Raw genomic sequence first — 24,000 nt, 5'->3', positions numbered from 1 at the left:
CTACTACTCTCAGAATGTCCATGAGACACTGTCCTGTCTAACGTTGATGATTCCTGCGAGTTGGATACCGCGATTGTTTTGCTGCGGTGTTTCCGTCCTGCTCGGTGTTGTCTCTTTTGATGCGTTTTTGTTGTGCTGACAATGTTCCCAAATTTCTTATGTCCGGTGGCTTTGATGCTCCCCTGGGGGAAAAAAACTCTCTTTCATTATCCACGTAACAGTCCTTATCCGAAACGTCGGACTCAACATCTGTTGAACTAAATGATACACGTCTATGCGTGTCATATGACCTTTTGCCTCGTTGATTGCGAGACCTTTTAAGGATGGAGCGTGGAGTAGAAAAAGAAGATGTTTGATCATTATGCCATACATATACGTTATTATGTTCATAATCTTGTTTGTCCCTTTGCAACTTGTTGCGCTTAGTTGAAATGATTTTCTCCTCCAGGGACTTGATTCGATCCTGAATCCTTTTCATATCCTTATCATAGTCCATTTTGGTGTTAAATTTGGACAAATCCTCCTTCAACTTGCTCATATCCACCCTGAGGTTTTTCAATCTCTCCTCCTCACTCGTAACAATTAGATTGATTAACTTTAAAGAGCAGTCCGTAAGGATTGATTCCCATTTTTTCTTGAATTCCTCATTGAAAATAAAAGTCGGGAATTTACGCATTCTCAACCCCCTAGGGATCATCTCTTTGTCAAGATACGATTTTAACGTTTTAAAATCCCACCAAGTCCTCAATTCCTGTGAGCTTATCTTAAGAAATTTGGATAATAAACTTTTATAATCTTGACCATCCTCCTTTGATGATGAAGTATCATCGAACAGCTCAAACAAGGCTTTATTTCTAGCATCTTCAGAGAAAGGATCCGGTATATTATCCTCCATTGCCTGCACGAATTGGAGACTAACACGTTTGTTGTAGATTTATGACTTATGAGCAATCCGTGTGTGCACTATGCAAAAATATGTCGATATCAAGGTGTATATAACAACCAAAACTGGGTTAAAGATGCCAAGATCCCGTAACTTGAATAGATTGATTTCATTCAAAACAGCTTCCACTGAAAGAGCTTGTGTGTAAGCAATGGTTAAATGAAAAAGTCCATGTTCACATTGACCGGATTTCACTATAGCAATCGCATTCACCTGGTACTTATTATTTCACTTGTATGTAATAAACCACAAGCCAAGAAATATGAAACAGTCCGTAGACTTTGGGTTGTGAGCTCAAGACAAGGGCACGTATAGCCGATAACATACAAATATAAATGGGAAGTATTGGGGAAGGAACAAATACAGCCCACTTACTTGAACTACTCCAAATAATCAAACGGGGTGGTTGTGTGACCAGGTGTTCCAGGACGGAGGTTGCACGAGAAAACGACCCATCGACTGTGGGGAATGTCCATAGAAAAAGTGAAAAAATTTCCAGCTCCACTCCTTGTGTCCCTTTTTAGTAAAACATAGCGTTTATTTGTACATTTGTTTAAAAAAATCCAGTATATGTTACAGGCATGATTGCTCTTAAATCAATTCCATGTTTCAAAAGTAAAGTCAGCTGACGCGTTTCAAGGACAGGCACGTCCCCTTAGTCGTAGCATAACTTACTTCACCCTTCAGTTGCTATAAATACCCTTACCATGATTGTGGACACCTGAGGTGTCCCGGAAATGCAAACCAATGGAAAAGGAAATGGAAACTATGTCATGTAAACACACATTGAAAATAATAACATTTAAAACAAGCAAAACAAATAAAAGAAACATTGGACATGATATAAATGCAAAATCACCAAACTACAAGCAAATTCCATATAAACCATGGTGGTTTTACGTGCATAATGAAATAGCCATCCCGACAAAACTTATGCACCAATAAGCCCCCTGAGAAGTTATTTAAATGTAAATCAGCGTGCTAAATACTGCCTACCTGCATAACCTCCAAATCCTTCTTATCAAGATATCCTGATTCTGATGGGAAAAGTGCTATATACATGTACGGGCAGATATAAATCCCAGTGTTGGTCTTGATCCTTACACCCAGACCTTAGACAGTGTGCCCCTCGTTTGTGTGGACCGGTGAGAACTTGGTCGCCTACTGGAGGAACTGCCCTCCCTGCCGCCAACGTCACATGCTGGAAACATCTCCATCATATTCTGCACCAATTGCTTGTGGCAAGCATTGATGCGATTGGCCCTCCCCTCTACCGGAATAAAAGAGGAGATGTTGTTTTTATACCGGGGGTCAAGGATAGCAAAGATCCAGTACTGGTTGTCCTCCATGATTTTGACAATACGCTTGTCGGTTGTAAAGCACCCCAACATGAACTCAGCCATGTCTGCCACAGTGTTAGTTGGCATGACTCCTCTGGCCCCACCGGAAAGTTCAATCTCCATTTCCTCCTCATCGTCCATGTCTACCCATCCGCGCTGCAACAATGGGACGATTCGAAGTTGCCCGGAAGCCTCCTGTATCACCATCACATCATCGGACAACTCTTCTTCCTCCTCCTCCTCCTCAATTAAACGCGATGAAGCGGACAGATGTGTGGACCTACTCTCCAGCTGTGACGGATCGGATGCTATCCCTGACTCCTCTGTGTGATCTGAGTTATCCCTGATGTCAATCAGGGATTCTCTCAGAACACACAAGAGCGGGATTGTAAGGCTCACCATCGCATCCTCAGAGCTCACCTTCCTTGTGGACTCCTCAAACACCCGTAGGATGTCACAAAGGTCTCTCATCCATGGCCACTCATGGATGAGAAACTGAGGCAGCTGACTTTGTGGCACCCTAGGGTTTTGTAGCTGGTATTCCATCAAAGGTCTCTGCTGCTCAACCACTCTATTCAACATCTGAAACGTTGAGTTCCAGCGTGTGGGGACGTCGCACAAAAGCCGGTGTTGTGGCACATGCAGGCGTTGCTGGAGAGATTTTAAGCTAGCAGCGGCTACTGTCGACTTGCGAAAGTGGGCGCACATGCGCCGCACTTTCACCAGTAGCTCTGGAACATTGGGGTAGCTCTTTAGGAAACGTTGCACCACTAGGTTGAAGATGTGGGCCAGTCATGGAACATGTTGGAGTCCGGCAAGCTCCAGAGCTGCTACCAGGTTCCGGCCGTTATCACAAACGACCATGCCTGGGCCCAGGTGCAGCGGCTCAAACCATATTGCCGTCTCATCGAGGAGGGCATCCCTCACCTCGGAGGCAGTGTGCTGTCTGTCCCCCAAGCTGATCAGCTTCAGCACGGCCTGCTGACGTCTACCAACGCCAGTGCTGCAACGTTTCCAACTCGTAGCTGGGGTCAATCTAACAGCGGAGGAGGAGGCGGAGGAGGAGGCGGTGGAGGAGGAGGAGGAGGGGGGTGTTCTTCTCGTGTCCCTGCCAGGCGGGGAGACGAGGTACTCCGGGCCAGTTTGGGAAGCAGTCCCAGCCTCAACTACATTCACCCAGTGTGCCGTCAGTGAAATGTAGCGTCCCTGTCCGCATGCACTTGTCCACGCGTCGGTGGTCAAGTGGACCTTTGTGCAAAGCGCGGAACTAAGGGCCCGCCTGATGTTGAGTGACACGTGCTGGTGCAAGGCGGGGACGGCACACCGGGAGAAGTAGTGACGGCTAGGGACGGCATAGCGAGGTGCCGCAGTTGCCATCAGGTCCAGGAAGGCGGGAGTTTCAACAAGCCGGAACGCCAACATCTCCTGGGCCAGCAGTTTAGCGATGTTGGCGTTCAAGGCTTGCGCGTGTGGGTGGTTAGCAGTGTATTTCTGCCGCCGCTCCAATGTCTGAGAGATGGTGGGTTGTTGTAAAGAAGCGCCTGATGGTGCCTTTGATGGTGCAGGAGAAGGAGATAAGACAGGAACAGGGGAGGATGAGGGAGAAGTCAACAAAGTGGCGGAGGCAGATGAAGTGGTGTCCTGGCTCGTCCTCTGGAGTGCATCGCCAGCACAGTCAGCAGTGGCAGTGGCAGAGGCAGAGGCAGTGGCAGAGGCAGTGGCAGTGGCGTGAACGGCAGGCGGCCTTTGTCCTGCCGTTGCTGCCTGCCACTGATTCCAGTGCTTGGATTCCAAATGACGGCGCATTGAAGTGGTGGACAGGTTGCTCTTCTCAGAGCCCCTAATCAATTTCGAGAGGCAAATTGTGCAGACAACACTATATCTGTCCTCGGCGCATTCCTTGAAAAAACTCCACACCTTCGAGAAACGTGCCCTCGAGGTGGGAGTTTTTCGGGGCTGGGTACGAACTGGAACATCTTGGGAGATTCCGGGTGTGGCCTGGCTTCGCCTAAGCTGCTGACCTCTGCCTCTGCCTCTAGCTACCCTTTTTGGTGCTGCACTTGCCTCAACATCCACACTACTTTCCCCGCTTGACATCCCCTCTGTCCAGGTCGGGTCAGTGTCCTCATCATCCACCACTTCCTCTTCCAACTCCTGTCTCATCTCCTCCTCCCGCACAATGCGCCGGTCAACTGGATGCCCTGACGGCAACTGCGTCACATCATCGTCGATGAGGGTGGGTTGCTGGTCATCCACCACCAAATCGAACGGAGATGGAGGAGACTCTAGTGTTTGAGCATCTGGACACAGATGCTCCTCTGTTAGGTTCGTGGAATCGTGACGTGGAGAGGCAGGTTGAGGGACAATGAAAGGAGCGGAGAACAGCTCTGGGGAGCAGGGACAGTTGGGGTTATTGTTCTGTGAAGCTTGGGAATTTTGGGAGGAAGGAGGACAAGACTGTTGGGTAATAGGAGGAGAGGAGGCAGAGTCTGACTGGCTGCTGGACAATGTGCTGTAAGCGTTCTCTGACAGCCATTGCAAGACCTGTTCCTGGTTCTCGGGCCTACTAAGGTTTGTACCCTGCAGTTTAGTTAATGTGGCAAGCAACCCTGGCACTGTGGAGTGGCGCAATGCTTGCTGCCCCACAGGAGTAGGCACGGTACGCCCTGTGGCTTCACTGCTACCTTGCTCCCCAGAACCATTCCCCCGACCTCGCCCACGGCCTCGTCCACGTCCCTTTCCGGGAGCCTTGCGCATTTTGAATTCCCAGTTAGAAATTGGCACTATATACCAGTAGCAAAAATTGTGGGTGCACGTAACCCCAATATATTCTTTGAATTCCCAGTCAGACAATGGCACTATATACCAGTAGCAAGAAATGAGGGTATTTATAACCCCAATATATTCTTTAAATTACCAGTCAGAAACTGGCACTATATGGCAGTAGCAAGAAATGAGGGTATTTGTAACCCCAATATATTCTTTGAATTCCCAGTCAGACAATGGCACTATATACCAGTAGCAAAAATTGTGGGTGCACGTAACCCCAATATATTCTTTGAATTCCCAGTCAGACAATGGCACTATATAGCAGTAGCAAAAATTGTGGGTGCACGTAACCCCAATATATTCTTTGAATTCCCAGTCAGACAATGGCACTATATAGCAGTAGCAAAAATTGTGGGTGCACGTAACCCCAATATATTCTTTGAATTCCCAGTCAGACAATGGCACTATATAGCAGTAGCAAAAATTGTGGGTGCACATAACCCCAATATATTCTTTGAATTCCTAGTCAAAAACTGGCACTATATGGCAGTAGCAAGAAATGAGGGTATTTGTAACCCCAAAATATTCTTTGAATTCCCAGTCAGACAATGGCACTATATAGCAGTAGCAAAAATTGTGGGTGCACGTAACCCCAATATATTCTTTGAATTCCCAGTCAGAAACTGGCACTATATGGCAGTAGCAAGAAATGAGGGTATTTGTAACCCCAATATATTCTTTGAATTCCCAGTCAGACAATGGCACTATATAGCAGTAGCAAAAATTGTGGGTGCACGTAACCCCAATTTATTCTTTGAATTCCTAGTCAGAAACTGGCACTATATGGCAGTAGCAAGAAATGAGGGTATTTGTAACCCCAATATATTCTTTGAATTCCCAGTCAGACAATGGCACTATATAGCAGTAGCAAAAATTGTGGGTGCACGTAACCCCAATATATTCTTTGAATTCCCAGTCAGACAATGGCACTATATAGCAGTAGCAAAAATTGTGGGTGCACGTAACCCCAATATATTCTTTGAATTCCCAGTCAAACAATGGCACTATATAGCAGTAGCAAAAATTGTGGGTGCACGTAACCCCAATATATTCTTTGATTTCCTAGTCAGAAACTGGCACTATATGGCAGTAGCAAGAAATGAGGGTATTTGTAACCCCAATATATTCTTTGAATTCCCAGTCAGACAATGGCACTGTATACCAGTAGTAAAAATTGTGGGTGCACGTAACCCCAATATATTCTTTGAATTCCCAGTCAGACAATGGCACTATATAGCAGTAGCAAAAATTGTGGGTGCACGTAACCCCAATATATTCTTTGAATTCCCAGTCAGACAATGGCACTATATAGCAGTAGCAAAAATTGTGGGTGCACGTAACCCCAATATATTCTTTGAATTCCCAGTCAGACAATGGCACTATATAGCAGTAGCAAAAATTGTGGGTGCACGTAACCCCAATATATTCTTTGAATTCCCAGTCAGACAATGGCACTATATAGCAGTAGCAAAAATTGTGGGTGCACGTAACCCCAATATATTCTTTGAATTCCCAGTCAGACAATGGCACTATATAGCAGTAGCAAAAATTGTGGGTGCACGTAACCCCAATATATTCTTTGAATTCCCAGTCAGACAATGGCACTATATAGCAGTAGCAAAAATTGTGGGTGCACGTAACCCCAATATATTCTTTGAATTCCCAGTCAGACAATGGCACTATATAGCAGTAGCAAAAATTGTGGGTGCACGTAACCCCAATATATTCTTTGAATTCCCAGTCAGACAATGGCACTATATAGCAGTAGCAAAAATTGTGGGTGCACGTAACCCCAATATATTCTTTGAATTCCCAGTCAGACAATGGCACTATATAGCAGTAGCAAAAATTGTGGGTGCACGTAACCCCAATATATTCTTTGAATTCCCAGTCAGACAATGGCACTATATAGCAGTAGCAAAAATTGTGGGTGCACGTAACCCCAATATATTCTTTGAATTCCCAGTCAGACAATGGCACTATATAGCAGTAGCAAAAATTGTGGGTGCACGTAACCCCAATATATTCTTTGAATTCCCAGTCAGACAATGGCACTATATAGCAGTAGCAAAAATTGTGGGTGCACGTAACCCCAATATATTCTTTGAATTCCCAGTCAGACAATGGCACTATATAGCAGTAGCAAAAATTGTGGGTGCACGTAACCCCAATATATTCTTTGAATTCCCAGTCAGACAATGGCACTATATAGCAGTAGCAAAAATTGTGGGTGCACGTAACCCCAATATATTCTTTGAATTCCCAGTCAGACAATGGCACTATATAGCAGTAGCAAAAATTGTGGGTGCACGTAACCCCAATATATTCTTTGAATTCCTAGTCAGAAACTGGCACTATATGGCAGTAGCAAGAAATGAGGGTATTTGTAACCCCAATATATTCTTTGAATTCCCAGTCAGACAATGGCACTATATACCAGTAGCAAAAATTGTGGGTGCACGTAACCCCAATATATTCTTTGAATTCCCAGTCAGACAATGGCACTATATAGCAGTAGCAAAAATTGTGGGTGCACGTAACCCCAATATATTCTTTGATTTCCTAGTCAGAAACTGGCACTATATGGCAGTAGCAAGAAATGAGGGTATTTGTAACCCCAATATATTCTTTGAATTCCCAGTCAGACAATGGCACTATATAGCAGTAGCAAAAATTGTGGGTGCACGTAACCCCAATATATTCTTTGAATTCCCAGTCAGACAATGGCACTATATAGCAGTAGCAAAAATTGTGGGTGCACGTAACCCCAATATATTCTTTGAATTCCCAGTCAGACAATGGCACTATATAGCAGTAGCAAAAATTGTGGGTGCACGTAACCCCAATATATTCTTTGAATTCCTAGTCAGAAACTGGCACTATATGGCAGTAGCAAGAAATGAGGGTATTTGTAACCCCAATATATTCTTTGAATTCCCAGTCAGACAATGGCACTATATACCAGTAGCAAAAATTGTGGGTGCACGTAACCCCAATATATTCTTTGAATTCCCAGTCAGACAATGGCACTATATAGCAGTAGCAAAAATTGTGGGTGCACGTAACCCCAATATATTCTTTGATTTCCTAGTCAGAAACTGGCACTATATGGCAGTAGCAAGAAATGAGGGTATTTGTAACCCCAATATATTCTTTGAATTCCCAGTCAGACAATGGCACTATATAGCAGTAGCAAAAATTGTGGGTGCACGTAACCCCAATATATTCTTTGAATTCCCAGTCAAACAATGGCACTATATAGCAGTAGCAAAAATTGTGGGTGCACGTAACCCCAATATATTCTTTGATTTCCTAGTCAGAAACTGGCACTATATGGCAGTAGCAAGAAATGAGGGTATTTGTAACCCCAATATATTCTTTGAATTCCCAGTCAGACAATGGCACTGTATACCAGTAGTAAAAATTGTGGGTGCACGTAACCCCAATATATTCTTTGAATTCCCAGTCAGACAATGGCACTATATAGCAGTAGCAAAAATTGTGGGTGCACGTAACCCCAATATATTCTTTGAATTCCCAGTCAGACAATGGCACTATATAGCAGTAGCAAAAATTGTGGGTGCACGTAACCCCAATATATTCTTTGAATTCCCAGTCAGACAATGGCACTATATAGCAATAGCAAAAATTGTGGGTGCACGTAACCCCAATATATTCTTTGAATTCCCAGTCAGACAATGGCACTATATAGCAGTAGCAAAAATTGTGGGTGCACGTAACCCCAATATATTCTTTGAATTCCCAGTCAGACAATGGCACTATATAGCAGTAGCAAAAATTGTGGGTGCACGTAACCCCAATATATTCTTTGAATTCCCAGTCAGACAATGGCACTATATAGCAGTAGCAAAAATTGTGGGTGCACGTAACCCCAATATATTCTTTGAATTCCCAGTCAGACAATGGCACTATATAGCAGTAGCAAAAATTGTGGGTGCACGTAACCCCAATATATTCTTTGAATTCCCAATCAGACAATGGCACTATATAGCAGTAGCAAAAATTGTGGGTGCACGTAACCCCAATATATTCTTTGAATTCCCAGTCAGACAATGGCACTATATAGCAGTAGCAAAAATTGTGGGTGCACGTAACCCCAATATATTCTTTGAATTCCCAGTCAGACAATGGCACTATATAGCAGTAGCAAAAATTGTGGGTGCACGTAACCCCAATATATTCTTTGAATTCCCAGTCAGACAATGGCACTATATAGCAGTAGCAAAAATTGTGGGTGCACGTAACCCCAATATATTCTTTGAATTCCCAGTCAGACAATGGCACTATATAGCAGTAGCAAAAATTGTGGGTGCACGTAACCCCAATATATTCTTTGAATTCCCAGTCAGACAATGGCACTATATAGCAGTAGCAAAAATTGTGGGTGCACGTAACCCCAATATATTCTTTGAATTCCCAGTCAGACAATGGCACTATATAGCAGTAGCAAAAATTGTGGGTGCACGTAACCCCAATATATTCTTTGAATTCCCAGTCAGACAATGGCACTATATAGCAGTAGCAAAAATTGTGGGTGCACGTAACCCCAATATATTCTTTGAATTCCCAGTCAGACAATGGCACTATATAGCAGTAGCAAAAATTGTGGGTGCACGTAACCCCAATATATTCTTTGAATTCCCAGTCAGACAATGGCACTATATAGCAGTAGCAAAAATTGTGGGTGCACGTAACCCCAATATATTCTTTGAATTCCCAGTCAGACAATGGCACTATATAGCAGTAGCAAAAATTGTGGGTGCACGTAACCCCAATATATTCTTTGAATTCCTAGTCAGAAACTGGCACTATATGGCAGTAGCAAGAAATGAGGGTATTTGTAACCCCAATATATTCTTTGAATTCCCAGTCAGACAATGGCACTATATACCAGTAGCAAAAATTGTGGGTGCACGTAACCCCAATATATTCTTTGAATTCCCAGTCAGACAATGGCACTATATAGCAGTAGCAAAAATTGTGGGTGCACGTAACCCCAATATATTCTTTGATTTCCTAGTCAGAAACTGGCACTATATGGCAGTAGCAAGAAATGAGGGTATTTGTAACCCCAATATATTCTTTGAATTCCCAGTCAGACAATGGCACTATATAGCAGTAGCAAAAATTGTGGGTGCACGTAACCCCAATATATTCTTTGAATTCCCAGTCAGACAATGGCACTATATAGCAGTAGCAAAAATTGTGGGTGCACGTAACCCCAATATATTCTTTGAATTCCCAGTCAGACAATGGCACTATATAGCAGTAGCAAAAATTGTGGGTGCACGTAACCCCAATATATTCTTTGAATTCCTAGTCAGAAACTGGCACTATATGGCAGTAGCAAGAAATGAGGGTATTTGTAACCCCAATATATTCTTTGAATTCCCAGTCAGACAATGGCACTATATACCAGTAGCAAAAATTGTGGGTGCACGTAACCCCAATATATTCTTTGAATTCCCAGTCAGACAATGGCACTATATAGCAGTAGCAAAAATTGTGGGTGCACGTAACCCCAATATATTCTTTGAATTCCCAGTCAGACAATGGCACTATATAGCAGTAGCAAAAATTGTGGGTGCACGTAACCCCAATATATTCTTTGAATTCCCAGTCAGACAATGGCACTATATAGCAGTAGCAAAAATTGTGGGTGCACGTAACCCCAATATATTCTTTGAATTCCCAGTCAGACAATGGCACTATATAGCAGTAGCAAAAATTGTGGGTGCACGTAACCCCAATATATTCTTTGAATTCCCAGTCAGACAATGGCACTATATAGCAGTAGCAAAAATTGTGGGTGCACGTAACCCCAATATATTCTTTGAATTCCCAGTCAGACAATGGCACTATATAGCAGTAGCAAAAATTGTGGGTGCACGTAACCCCAATATATTCTTTGAATTCCTAGTCAGAAACTGGCACTATATGGCAGTAGCAAGAAATGAGGGTATTTGTAACCCCAATATATTCTTTGAATTCCCAGTCAGACAATGGCACTATATACCAGTAGCAAAAATTGTGGGTGCACGTAACCCCAATATATTCTTTGAATTCCCAGTCAGACAATGGCACTATATAGCAGTAGCAAAAATTGTGGGTGCACGTAACCCCAATATATTCTTTGATTTCCTAGTCAGAAACTGGCACTATATGGCAGTAGCAAGAAATGAGGGTATTTGTAACCCCAATATATTCTTTGAATTCCCAGTCAGACAATGGCACTATATAGCAGTAGCAAAAATTGTGGGTGCACGTAACCCCAATATATTCTTTGAATTCCCAGTCAGACAATGGCACTATATAGCAGTAGCAAAAATTGTGGGTGCACGTAACCCCAATATATTCTTTGAATTCCCAGTCAGACAATGGCACTATATAGCAGTAGCAAAAATTGTGGGTGCACGTAACCCCAATATATTCTTTGAATTCCTAGTCAGAAACTGGCACTATATGGCAGTAGCAAGAAATGAGGGTATTTGTAACCCCAATATATTCTTTGAATTCCCAGTCAGACAATGGCACTATATACCAGTAGCAAAAATTGTGGGTGCACGTAACCCCAATATATTCTTTGAATTCCCAGTCAGACAATGGCACTATATAGCAGTAGCAAAAATTGTGGGTGCACGTAACCCCAATATATTCTTTGATTTCCTAGTCAGAAACTGGCGCTATATGGCAGTAGCAAGAAATGAGGGTATTTGTAACCCCAATATATTCTTTGAATTCCCAGTCAGACAATGGCACTATATAGCAGTAGCAAAAATTGTGGGTGCACGTAACCCCAATATATTCTTTGAATTCCCAGTCAGACAATGGCACTATATAGCAGTAGCAAAAATTGTGGGTGCACGTAACCCCAATATATTCTTTGAATTCCCAGTCAGACAATGGCACTATATAGCAGTAGCAAAAATTGTGGGTGCACGTAACCCCAATATATTCTTTGAATTCCCAGTCAGAAACTGGCACTATATGGCAGTAGCAAGAAATGAGGGTATTTGTAAGCCCAATATATTCTTTGAATTCCCAGTCAGACAATGGCACTATATACCAGTAGCAAAAATTGTGGGTGCACGTAACCCCAATATATTCTTTGAATTCCCAGTCAGACAATGGCACTATATACCAGTAGCAAAAATTGTGGGTGCACGTAACCCCAATATATTCTTTGAATTCCCAGTCAGACAATGGCACTATATAGCAGTAGCAAAAATTGTGGGTGCACGTAACCCCAATATATTCTTTGAATTCCCAGTCAGACAATGGCACTATATAGCAGTAGCAAAAATTGTGGGTGCACATAACCCCAATATATTCTTTGAATTCCCAGTCAGACAATGGCACTATATAGCAGTAGCAAAAATTGTGGGTGCACGTAACCCCAATATATTCTTTGAATTCCCAGTCAGACAATGGCACTATATAGCAGTAGCAAAAATTGTGGGTGCACGTAACCCCAATATATTCTTTGAATTCCCAGTCAGACAATGGCACTATATAGCAGTAGCAAAAATTGTGGGTGCATGTAACCCCAATATATTCTTTGAATTCCTAGTCAGAAACTGGCACTATATGGCAGTAGCAAGAAATGAGGGTATTTGTAACCCCAATATATTCTTTGAATTCCCAGTCAGACAATGGCACTATATAGCAGTAGCAAAAATTGTGGGTGCACGTAACCCCAATATATTCTTTGAATTCCCAGTCAGACAATGGCACTATATAGCAGTAGCAAAAATTGTGGGTGCACGTAACCCCAATATATTCTTTGAATTCCCAGTCAGACAATGGCACTATATAGCAGTAGCAAAAATTGTGGGTGCACGTAACCCCAATATATTCTTTGAATTCCCAGTCAGACAATGGCACTATATAGCAGTAGCAAAAATTGTGGGTGCACGTAACCCCAATATATTCTTTGAATTCCCAGTCAGACAATGGCACTATATAGCAGTAGCAAAAATTGTGGGTGCACGTAACCCCAATATATTCTTTGAATTCCCAGTCAGACAATGGCACTATATAGCAGTAGCAAAAATTGTGGGTGCACATAACCCCAATATATTCTTTGAATTCCCAGTCAGACAATGGCACTATATAGCAGTAGCAAAAATTGTGGGTGCACGTAACCCCAATATATTCTTTGAATTCCCAGTCAGACAATGGCACTATATAGCAGTAGCAAAAATTGTGGGTGCACGTAACCCCAATATATTCTTTGAATTCCCAGTCAGACAATGGCACTATATAGCAGTAGCAAAAATTGTGGGTGCATGTAACCCCAATATATTCTTTGAATTCCTAGTCAGAAACTGGCACTATATGGCAGTAGCAAGAAATGAGGGTATTTGTAACCCCAATATATTCTTTGAATTCCCAGTCAGACAATGGCACTATATAGCAGTAGCAAAAATTGTGGGTGCACGTAACCCCAATATATTCTTTGAATTCCCAGTCAGACAATGGCACTATATAGCAGTAGCAAAAATTGTGGGTGCACGTAACCCCAATATATTCTTTGAATTCCCAGTCAGACAATGGCACTATATAGCAGTAGCAAAAATTGTGGGTGCACGTAACCCCAATATATTCTTTGAATTCCCAGTCAGACAATGGCACTATATAGCAGTAGCAAAAATTGTGGGTGCACGTAACCCCAATATATTCTTTGAATTCCCAGTCAGACAATGGCACTATATAGCAGTAGCAAAAATTGTGGGTGCACGTAACCCCAATATATTCTTTGAATTCCTAGTCAGAAACTGGCACTATATGGCAGTAGCAAGAAATGAGGGTATTTGTAACCCCAATATATTCTTTGAATTCCCAGTCAGACAATGGCACTATATACCAGTAGCAAAAATTGTGGGTGCACGTAACCCCAATATATTCTTTGAATTCCCAGTCAGACAATGGCACTATATAGCAGTAGCAAAAATTGTGGGTGCACGTAACCCCAATATATTCTTTGATTTCCTAGTCAGAAACTGGCGCTATATGGCAGTAGCAAGAAATGAGGGTATTTGTAACCCCAATATATTCTTTGAATTCCCAGTCAGACAATGGCACTATATAGCAGTAGCAAAAATTGTGGGTGCACGTAACCCCAATATATTCTTTGAATTCCCAGTCAGACAATGGCACTATATAGCAGTAGCAAAAATTGTGGGTGCACGTAACCCCAATATATTCTTTGAATTCCCAGTCAGACAATGGCACTATATAGCAGTAGCAAAAATTGTGGGTGCACGTAACCCCAATATATTCTTTGAATTCCCAGTCAGAAACTGGCACTATATGGCAGTAGCAAGAAATGAGGGTATTTGTAAGCCCAATATATTCTTTGAATTCCCAGTCAGACAATGGCACTATATACCAGTAGCAAAAATTGTGGGTGCACGTAACCCCAATATATTCTTTGAATTCCCAGTCAGACAATGGCACTATATACCAGTAGCAAAAATTGTGGGTGCACGTAACCCCAATATATTCTTTGAATTCCCAGTCAGACAATGGCACTATATAGCAGTAGCAAAAATTGTGGGTGCACGTAACCCCAATATATTCTTTGAATTCCCAGTCAGACAATGGCACTATATAGCAGTAGCAAAAATTGTGGGTGCACATAACCCCAATATATTCTTTGAATTCCCAGTCAGACAATGGCACTATATAGCAGTAGCAAAAATTGTGGGTGCACGTAACCCCAATATATTCTTTGAATTCCCAGTCAGACAATGGCACTATATAGCAGTAGCAAAAATTGTGGGTGCACGTAACCCCAATATATTCTTTGAATTCCCAGTCAGACAATGGCACTATATAGCAGTAGCAAAAATTGTGGGTGCATGTAACCCCAATATATTCTTTGAATTCCTAGTCAGAAACTGGCACTATATGGCAGTAGCAAGAAATGAGGGTATTTGTAACCCCAATATATTCTTTGAATTCCCAGTCAGACAATGGCACTATATAGCAGTAGCAAAAATTGTGGGTGCACGTAACCCCAATATATTCTTTGAATTCCCAGTCAGACAATGGCACTATATAGCAGTAGCAAAAATTGTGGGTGCACGTAACCCCAATATATTCTTTGAATTCCCAGTCAGACAATGGCACTATATAGCAGTAGCAAAAATTGTGGGTGCACGTAACCCCAATATATTCTTTGAATTCCCAGTCAGACAATGGCACTATATAGCAGTAGCAAAAATTGTGGGTGCACGTAACCCCAATATATTCTTTGAATTCCCAGTCAGACAATGGCACTATATAGCAGTAGCAAAAATTGTGGGTGCACGTAACCCCAATATATTCTTTGAATTCCCAGTCAGACAATGGCACTATATAGCAGTAGCAAAAATTGTGGGTGCACGTAACCCCAATATATTCTTTGAATTCCCAGTCAGACAATGGCACTATATAGCAGTAGCAAAAATTGTGGGTGCACGTAACCCCAATATATTCTTTGAATTCCCAGTCAGACAATGGCACTATATAGCAGTAGCAAAAATTGTGGGTGCACGTAACCCCAATATATTCTTTGAATTCCCAGTCAGACAATGGCACTATATAGCAGTAGCAAAAATTGTGGGTGCATGTAACCCCAATATATTCTTTGAATTTCTAGTCAGAAACTGGCACTATATGGCAGTAGCAAGAAATGAGGGTATTTGTAACCCCAATATATTCTTTGAATTCCCAGTCAGACAATGGCACTATATAGCAGTAGCAAAAATTGTGGGTGCACGTAACCCCAATATATTCTTTGAATTCCCAGTCAGACAATGGCACTATATAGCAGTAGCAAAAATTGTGGGTGCACGTAACCCCAATATATTCTTTGAATTCCCAGTCAGACAATGGCACTATATAGCAGTAGCAAAAATTGTGGGTGCACGTAACCCCAATATATTCTTTGAATTCCCAGTCAGACAATGGCACTATATAGCAGTAGCAAAAATTGTGGGTGCACGTAACCCCAATATATTCTTTGAATTCCTAGTCAGAAACTGGCACTATATGGCAGTAGCAAGAAATGAGGGTATTTGTAACCCCAATATATTCTTTGAATTCCCAGTCAGACAATGGCACTATATACCAGTAGCAAAAATTGTGGGTGCACGTAACCCCAATATATTCTTTGAATTCCCAGTCAGAAACTGGCACTATATGGCAGTAGCAAGAAATGAGGGTATTTGTAACCCCACTATATTCTTTGAATTCCCAGTCAGACAATGGCACTATATGGCAGTAGCAAAAATAGTGGGTGTATATAGCCCCAATCCTATTGCTAGCGGACTTGCAGGGTATTTCTGCGGTGAAGGTGGGGGGGGCACACCGTTGGAACGGGGATTTGGGGTGTATATATGGGGTATACGGGAATACACTGTCAGTGTATTCCATTCAGGATCCTGGGAAAGCTGGGTTGCGGCGATTGAGCACGTCAGTGCCACGTTACACTGACAAGCTTCTCCCTGGAATTTAGCTCTTATAAGAGCTGTTGGTTGTCTTCTCCTTCCTATCCTAGCCTGTCCCTGCCTACCCAAAATCTAACCCCTAGCTAACTGGACGGAAACCTCCGTCCCCGGTGAATTGCAAGCTCAGAATGACGCGAACCTGGGCGTCGCTGTTCTTTTAAATTAGAGGCCACATGTTTTCGGCAGCCAATGGGTTTTGCCTACTTTTTTCAACGTCACCGGTGTCGTAGTTCCTGTCCCACCTACCCTGCGCTGTTATTGGAGCAAAAAAGGCGCCAGGGAAGGTGGGAGGGGAATCGAGTAATGGCGCACTTTACCACGCGGTATTCGATTCGATTCGAACATGCCGTACAGCCTAATATCCGATCGAACATGAGTTCGATAGAACACTGTTCGCTCATCTCTAGTGTTAACTCCTAATAATTACATTAAAATTGTAAATACCCTTCCAGAAATGTGCTGTTTAACCCTTTAGCGATCTGTCTCATTTTATCCTTAAAAAGATCTAAACTCTCCCACTCGTACAACTGTTTGTTTGTTCGTCTTTGTCCTCCAGCTATCTGTTTTGTTGTTCCCTCTCTGTGTTATAGCTGGTGGCGTTGTTTTTGCTGTATCACAAATGGACCTTTCATTCTATCGGGAAGATATGTCTTTCTTAGGTCCCTGCTCCCTATTTCCTTCTCCAGCTGCCCCCCCCCCCCAGTTGCCTTATTTTGGTTTGAAGGTGTCTACCTTGTTTGATTATTGAGCACTTTGTTCAAGTTTTTGAGGTTTGCTTGCCTCTATGTGCTTTGATTCATTATTTTTCCTTCCTTGTTATATATAAAATTTTCAATAAAAACCGATTAAACATAAAAAAGTAACAATTTGTCTGGATCCTAGCATTTATAACTTTTACAATTTTATTTTAATGTATCTTTACATGACCATGTATTTTAAGAGTACGTATGATGTACTAAAAAAATGTGTTTTTTTGAGAGGAGGGGATATAGGTGTGCACAGGAATATATATAATATGTAATAATAACGTTATTTTATGGTAGCTACTGTTATGACAATAACACACACACATGCACACACATACATATATATATATATATATATATAAATGTTTTTTTTTTCTTTACTAATTTTCTACAAAAATATATAGATCTTGCTATCCAACAAGTTCGAGCCTAGAGCACAACATCAAAAGAATACATAGCACGTTTGGAGACCTACCTGTTCCCTATACGTTGATTTACAACACTTGTTTTGTTTATGAAGCAGCTCTTTTTATTATCTTATTACTTATAAATGACTAAAAGCAGGAGTTCTAAGTTGATCACTCTTGAATATACTTCTCCTGTATACATTGGCAGTCATATGAAAAGCAAGTTGCAGTATTATAAGGGGTATGTTAGCAAGTTCAGCCTTAATACCACTCCAGTTTAGTTTGTTTTTAACCAGAAATGATACAGTATCAGATCAAGGAAATGTGAATGTTCCTTCGATTTTATTACCTTCTGTTAATGTTCTGCTAATGTTCTCCTCTGGCTTGGGTACTGTTCCTATTGTAGTTCTAGGAATTTCCTATTCTTCTCTGTATTAAATTGCAATGTAATTAGAGAACTGGCATAATGCCTGTCGATATGATATGTAGAACTTCAATGGCTACTATTAAGTGATGGGAAGACCTGGTTTTAAAAGATAAATTTATGCTGGAGAAAAAAATCCCAGAAAGAATTTGTGATTCCTGAAAATAGAACAAAACATAAATTATATATATTTCAGGCACTCCCAATCTGCGAAGTAAATGCAATACAGTGCATACATTTTGATTCTCTCCCCTTGTATTATGTGGTTGGATGGATAACCCGTCAATTACATTTTGTCTATAGTGGAGTCCATAATCAGGGGAAGTCTCGGCCCCCAGAAGAAGCTGATATATCATATCAATGAAACATGTTAGGAGGTGTTTTAATAGGCAGGAGCATAGGGATAGAAATACAAGGGTCAGATAGGATCATAGAATGCCACTCCATGCCCCCATACGTAACTTACAGTTCACAAAGAACCACATGCTTTCAATTGTATACACATAGTGCTGCTCAGTGTGGTGTCAGTGCGTCTCTGAGGCTGTATTCACATCTGCGTTGGGCTCTGCTGAAGATTCCACCTAAAATCGTCAGCGAGAAAAGGAAGACGTTATAGTGTATGGTTTCTGTCTTTTGGCAACATTACCCTTCAGTATGAATGCTCAGAGCATGAGAATTAAAACCAAGTGTGTGAAAGCCAATACTGCCACTCCCCTATGGGATACAGCTCTGACCATAGTGGTTTACATTGCCTGCTCAGCTTGGGAGCAATAGTCCTTGGCAGTATATATATTTTCTCTCTGTATATCTATTAGTATATTACAGAATGCTGATTAATATTGTGAGAAGGTGACAGGCAGAGTGTTGGAGTCCCGATATATTAGCTCCAGGTTTCTGACATATGTGTGGTCCAGTGTGGGTCTTGAGTAGGCCTCAGCCCCAGGTATAGGTCCTAGCCTCGTTAATGGCTGCAGAGCTTGCACTTCAGGGCAGATTCTGGGAGCAAGAGGAAGTGCCTGGGTCTGTCCTGACACGTTGAGTCTGGTAAGACTGTATTGCACTTTTTTTGTTTATTCGTGTGGTTGGTAGTAAACCATCCGTACAGTTAGTACTTATTGTTTAGTTTGTTCTCAGGCGAGCAGGGTTTTGTTTCCCATTGTTTTGTCTGATACAGTTAAGGCTGTATCTTATTTTGCTCATTTTGTGCCTGAAGTAAAAGTTTATTTATTTTGCTGTTTTCTCTAAATAAACTTTTTTGCTACAGATTTTGTGCCCCTGTCTCTGACCGGTTGGGTCCGCACCATTGCTGCAACCGAGCTACCTTCTCCACAATATATTATAATTAAGGTCTCTAAATACATGGAGTCCTCCTGGAATCAGCGGACTCATTACTATTCGAAATAAGCTCATTCTTGGCAATATAAGATACATTATATATAATATATGTCTCTATGCGTATAATTAGCTTTCCTTCTGAATTATTTGATCAATATAATGTCAGCATGTACAGTAGGAGTTTTTTCGCCAGTTGAAGCATTGGTGAAACGCCCGTTGGGTCCGATATGGAGATATAATGTATCTTCTTTTTTTCTGCCTGTAATAGTTATATAGTTATGGACTAGTCTGACTACTGCTATTTGTACTTTTAAATGTTATCTGATGACTATAAGCCTCAGTATTATATTCAAGGGCACTTCTCTTAAATACTTGAGATAACATGTCCACATCTATTTTCTTTTTCTGTGTTCCCTGTTTTTCCTGCAGATATTTGTATGTTTTTAACATGATGTTCAATAAAGATGTATTATGTTATTTTTAACTTGTGGGTTTCCTATTACTTTATTGGGGTTAACATATTGCAGTGCTATACAAATATACAGGGAATGGAAAGCGAGGGAGATTCAGTTCTATTTTCTATACATGACCCTAGAGATATCAGTGACACAATTAACACTGAATGTCAGCCCCTCTTGGTGATGCAGTTGCACTCTATGTATGCAAGCGTTTTCATGTACTGGCAGTGGGGCACTTGGCACTCTCACTTCAAATTCCCACAGTGATCATGCATGTGGGATACCTGTCTTTTAATTATACTTATTGGGAATTTAATTTTTATTTATTTATGTGAGGGAGAATGTACACTCACCGGCCACTTTATTAGGTACACCTGTCCAACTGCTCGTTAACACTTAATTTCTAATCAGCCAATCACATGGCGGCAACTCAGTGCATTTAGGCATGTAGACATGGTCAAGACAATCTCCTGCAGTTCTAACCGAGCATCAGTATGGGGAAGAAAGGTGATTTGAGTGCCTTTGAACGTGGCATGGTTGTTGGTGCCAGAAGGGCTGGTCTGAGTATTTCAGAAACTGCTGATCTACTGGGATTTTCACGCACAACCATCTCTAGGGTTTACAGAGAATGGTCCGAAAAAGAAAAAACATCCAGTGAGCGGCAGTTCTGTGGGCGGAAATGCGTTGTTGATGCCAGAGGTCAGAGGAGAATGGCCAGACTGGTTCGAGCTGATAGAAAGGCAACAGTGACTCAAATAGCCACCCGTTACAACCAAGGTAGCCAGAAAAGCATCTCTGAACGCACAGTATGTCGAACTTTGAGGCAGATGGGCTACAGCAGCAGAAGACCACACCGGGTGCCACTCCTTTCAGCTAAGAACAGGAAACTGAGGCTACAATTTGCACAAGCTCATCGAAATTGGACAATTGAAGATTGGAAAAATGTTGCCTGGTCTGATGAGTCTCGATTTCTGCTGCGACATTAGGATGGTAGGGTCAGAATTTGGCGTCAACAACATGAAAGCATGGATCCATCCTGCCTTGTATCAACGGTTCAGGCTGGTGGTGGAGGTGTCATGGTGTGGGGAATATTTTCTTGGCACTCTTTGGGCCCCTTGGTACCAATTGAGCATCGTTGCAACGCCAAAGCCTACCTGAGTATTGTTGCTGACCATGTCCATCCCTTTATGACCACAATGTACCCAACATCTGATGGCTACTTTCAGCAGGATAATGCGCCATGTCATAAAGCTGGAATCATCTCAGACTGGTTTCTTGAACATGACAATGAATTCACTGTACTCCAATGGCCTCCACAGTCACCAGATCTCAATCCAATAGAGCATCTTTGGGATGTGGTGGAACGGGAGATTCGCATCATGGATGTGCAGCCGACAAATCTGCGGCAACTGTGTGATGCCATCATGTCAATATGGACCAAAATCTCTGAGGAATGCTTCCAGCACCTTGTTGAATCTATGCCACGAAGAATTGAGGCAGTTCTGAAGGCAAAAGGGGGTCCATCCCGTTACTAGCATGGTGTACCTAATAAAGTGGCCGGTGAGTGTAGTACCTGTATAAATATCCAACTTATTATATATAAAATATACTTTAAAATCTTAAGACTGGCATACTGTTACATTTTCCTTACAACAGTTACCCACATGTAATGAATGTACTCTTGTTGTCATTGATCTATGGTAGATGAAAACCTTGAAGACCTATGCAGCTTGAGCGTCAAGTTGTGGAAGACTTTGGATGATGGCAGCATGTTGGGGAAGAGATGCAAAAGGCGATCTCAGATTTTGAAGACTTTGTACAAGTTGGTGGATGTTGGTTCAGATAGACTTGGTCTTACCTTGGCTAAATTAATTTTAGAGGTAAGAATTCAGATTCTAACAGTAAGTCTGCACACACTAATGCATCTGTAAGTTGGCAAGTGTTGGACATGGTACAATAACTTAAAATTTTAGTAGAATACAAGAGCGTAATAATACTGAGTTGTTTTGTTTTTTTAACATAAAACTTCACATTGTTCATATCTAAATTGTGCCACCACAGAATAAGTAATTAAAACTTTCTGATTGGTGGGTGTGGATTGCTGGGACCCCCAAAACCCAGAGAATGGGGCCCACCTACATGTGAATGTAGTAGCAAGTTGCAAGTGTACATTATTGCTGCATTTGTTCTCAATGGGACTGTTGTAGATAGCCAAGTGTTGGACCCATTTAACATAACTAATATCTGTTGGCTGAACACTCGTTTGGCCAACAGCTTTTCCTCCTTAATCCCCTATATACACATATGAATGCATAGTTCAGCTAAGTTCTGTAGGTCTTTTCACTTGGTAGAAGGGAGTAAAGTTCTGCCAGCGGCCATAGCTGTGGCCTGCGTACACATAAGATAGTTGGCTACTACCAGTGACATAGGCAGGCTTGCCCCACTTGTTATTTATTTGTACACAAGCCTTAAAGAGGACCTATCACCACCTCCACCTGATCCAACTCTTTGCAACCTTCAGTAGGTGCAGCTCCACTGATTGTGGCAGTTGAATATTTTTCTCTAGCCCCCACCATTCCTGGGCAGTCAGTGCTGTTATTTTCAGCATATTTATGCTCTCTACTAGCAGTTGGGCAGTCCCTGTCTTTCTACTCTAGCCTAGGACTGCCCAACTGACTAGAGAATAATTGCACTAAAATTAACTGTAACTGTACTGATTGCTCGGAACAGTGGGGGCTAAAGAAAAAAAATTCAACTGAGCTGGAATTAGTGGAGGGGCGCCTTTTGAAGGTTGCAAATTACAGGTTAGATCTGGACTAGTACTAGTTATTGAAATACAGTCTAGATTTGCCATATCAGGCTGATACCCCATGTCACATTTTTTTTTAGCCAAACTTAGTAGTGGTTACAGAAGGAATGGGAATTATCTAGGAAGCTCTTACTTCTCCTTTCTGCTCACTCCACTCCTCATCTCAGAAAAATCAGCAACAAAATAAGCACCTTTTCTGCAACGTGGCACCTTAATCTAAAAGTATCTTTCATTCTGGAGGATTTGATGCCTCTAGCGGCAGAAATTTGACCACAGATAGTGGGGGATTTATCATATATTTGCGCCAGTTTCTGGCATAAAATTTATGATAAAAGGCACAATTTTTGGTAATATTATATTTGGTCATATTTGTAGCAAAAGCTGTGACTTCTCCTATTTGCACCCCACTCGCCACTGTACAGAGGGGGCAGGGCTTCACATACTATATTTATGTACCTTTGGTACACATTCTGTTCTCATCCAGTAAAGGTCAGTTAGTGCAATGAATGCCTATTAGTCATTGATTCATAGTATGTTTTACATGTATACATTTCTGTCTTCTGTTGGGTGTTTAGCCTTACTCTGCAAACTTTTTTGTTTCTTTTGGCACAGTTGAGAGTAAGTGGCAAAAACCTCTTAAACATCTGCAAGCTTGTATTTAAAATAAGCAGAAGCGAGAACAATGATTCCCTCTTTCAAAGTGATAACATGATGGGTGAGATCATTTATTTCTATTTTATTCTTCTCTATTTTTTTGCAGAAATGCTGGCATGACAGTTTTTTTTACCATAGCATGACACATCTTGTCACATTTTCTAGTTGTGAACATTCTTCATATTAAAGCTGTGGGATGTAACCTTTTGTCTGATTTAAAGTAAATCTATATTACATTTCAGAACCGAGATTAAAGCCATCCTTGCACAGACACGTTTCTACTGCTCACCCCAAACTAAACCCAGCCAACCAAATGAACATAAAAAAGAATATTAATTATACTGGTAAAATATAAATGACATACTCCAGACACATGCCATAGCTTGATAACTGCTGTAGATTTCAGTTTCTCACTCACAGACTACCCAACATGCGTCAAAGGTATTTTCTGTCTTTTAATTTTAACGCATCTGATACCAGCGAGGAACAGGTTAAGACCAGCACAAGAAACTCTGATCTAGATAAATTTTCCCCACTAT

At 41.6% G+C, this 24,000-nt stretch overlaps 1 protein-coding gene across 1 annotated transcript in view; it reads left to right on the top strand.

Annotated features, from left to right (window-relative positions):
• The window catches only part of ARMC2 (armadillo repeat containing 2), a 133,533-nt gene that overhangs the window by 78,952 nt on the left and 30,581 nt on the right, over nucleotides 1-24,000 (top strand). The window contains exons 8-9 of the mRNA XM_075268135.1: nucleotides 21,703-21,878; nucleotides 23,420-23,522. Of these exons, the coding sequence (XP_075124236.1) occupies nucleotides 21,703-21,878; nucleotides 23,420-23,522 (279 nt within the window). The remainder of the gene's footprint in view (nucleotides 1-21,702; nucleotides 21,879-23,419; nucleotides 23,523-24,000) is intronic.

This window comes from Leptodactylus fuscus, chromosome 3, assembly GCF_031893055.1.
Source record: "Leptodactylus fuscus isolate aLepFus1 chromosome 3, aLepFus1.hap2, whole genome shotgun sequence".
In the NCBI taxonomy this organism is placed as follows: Eukaryota; Metazoa; Chordata; class Amphibia; order Anura; family Leptodactylidae; genus Leptodactylus; species Leptodactylus fuscus.
This window is presented reverse-complemented; position numbering and strand designations above follow the sequence as displayed.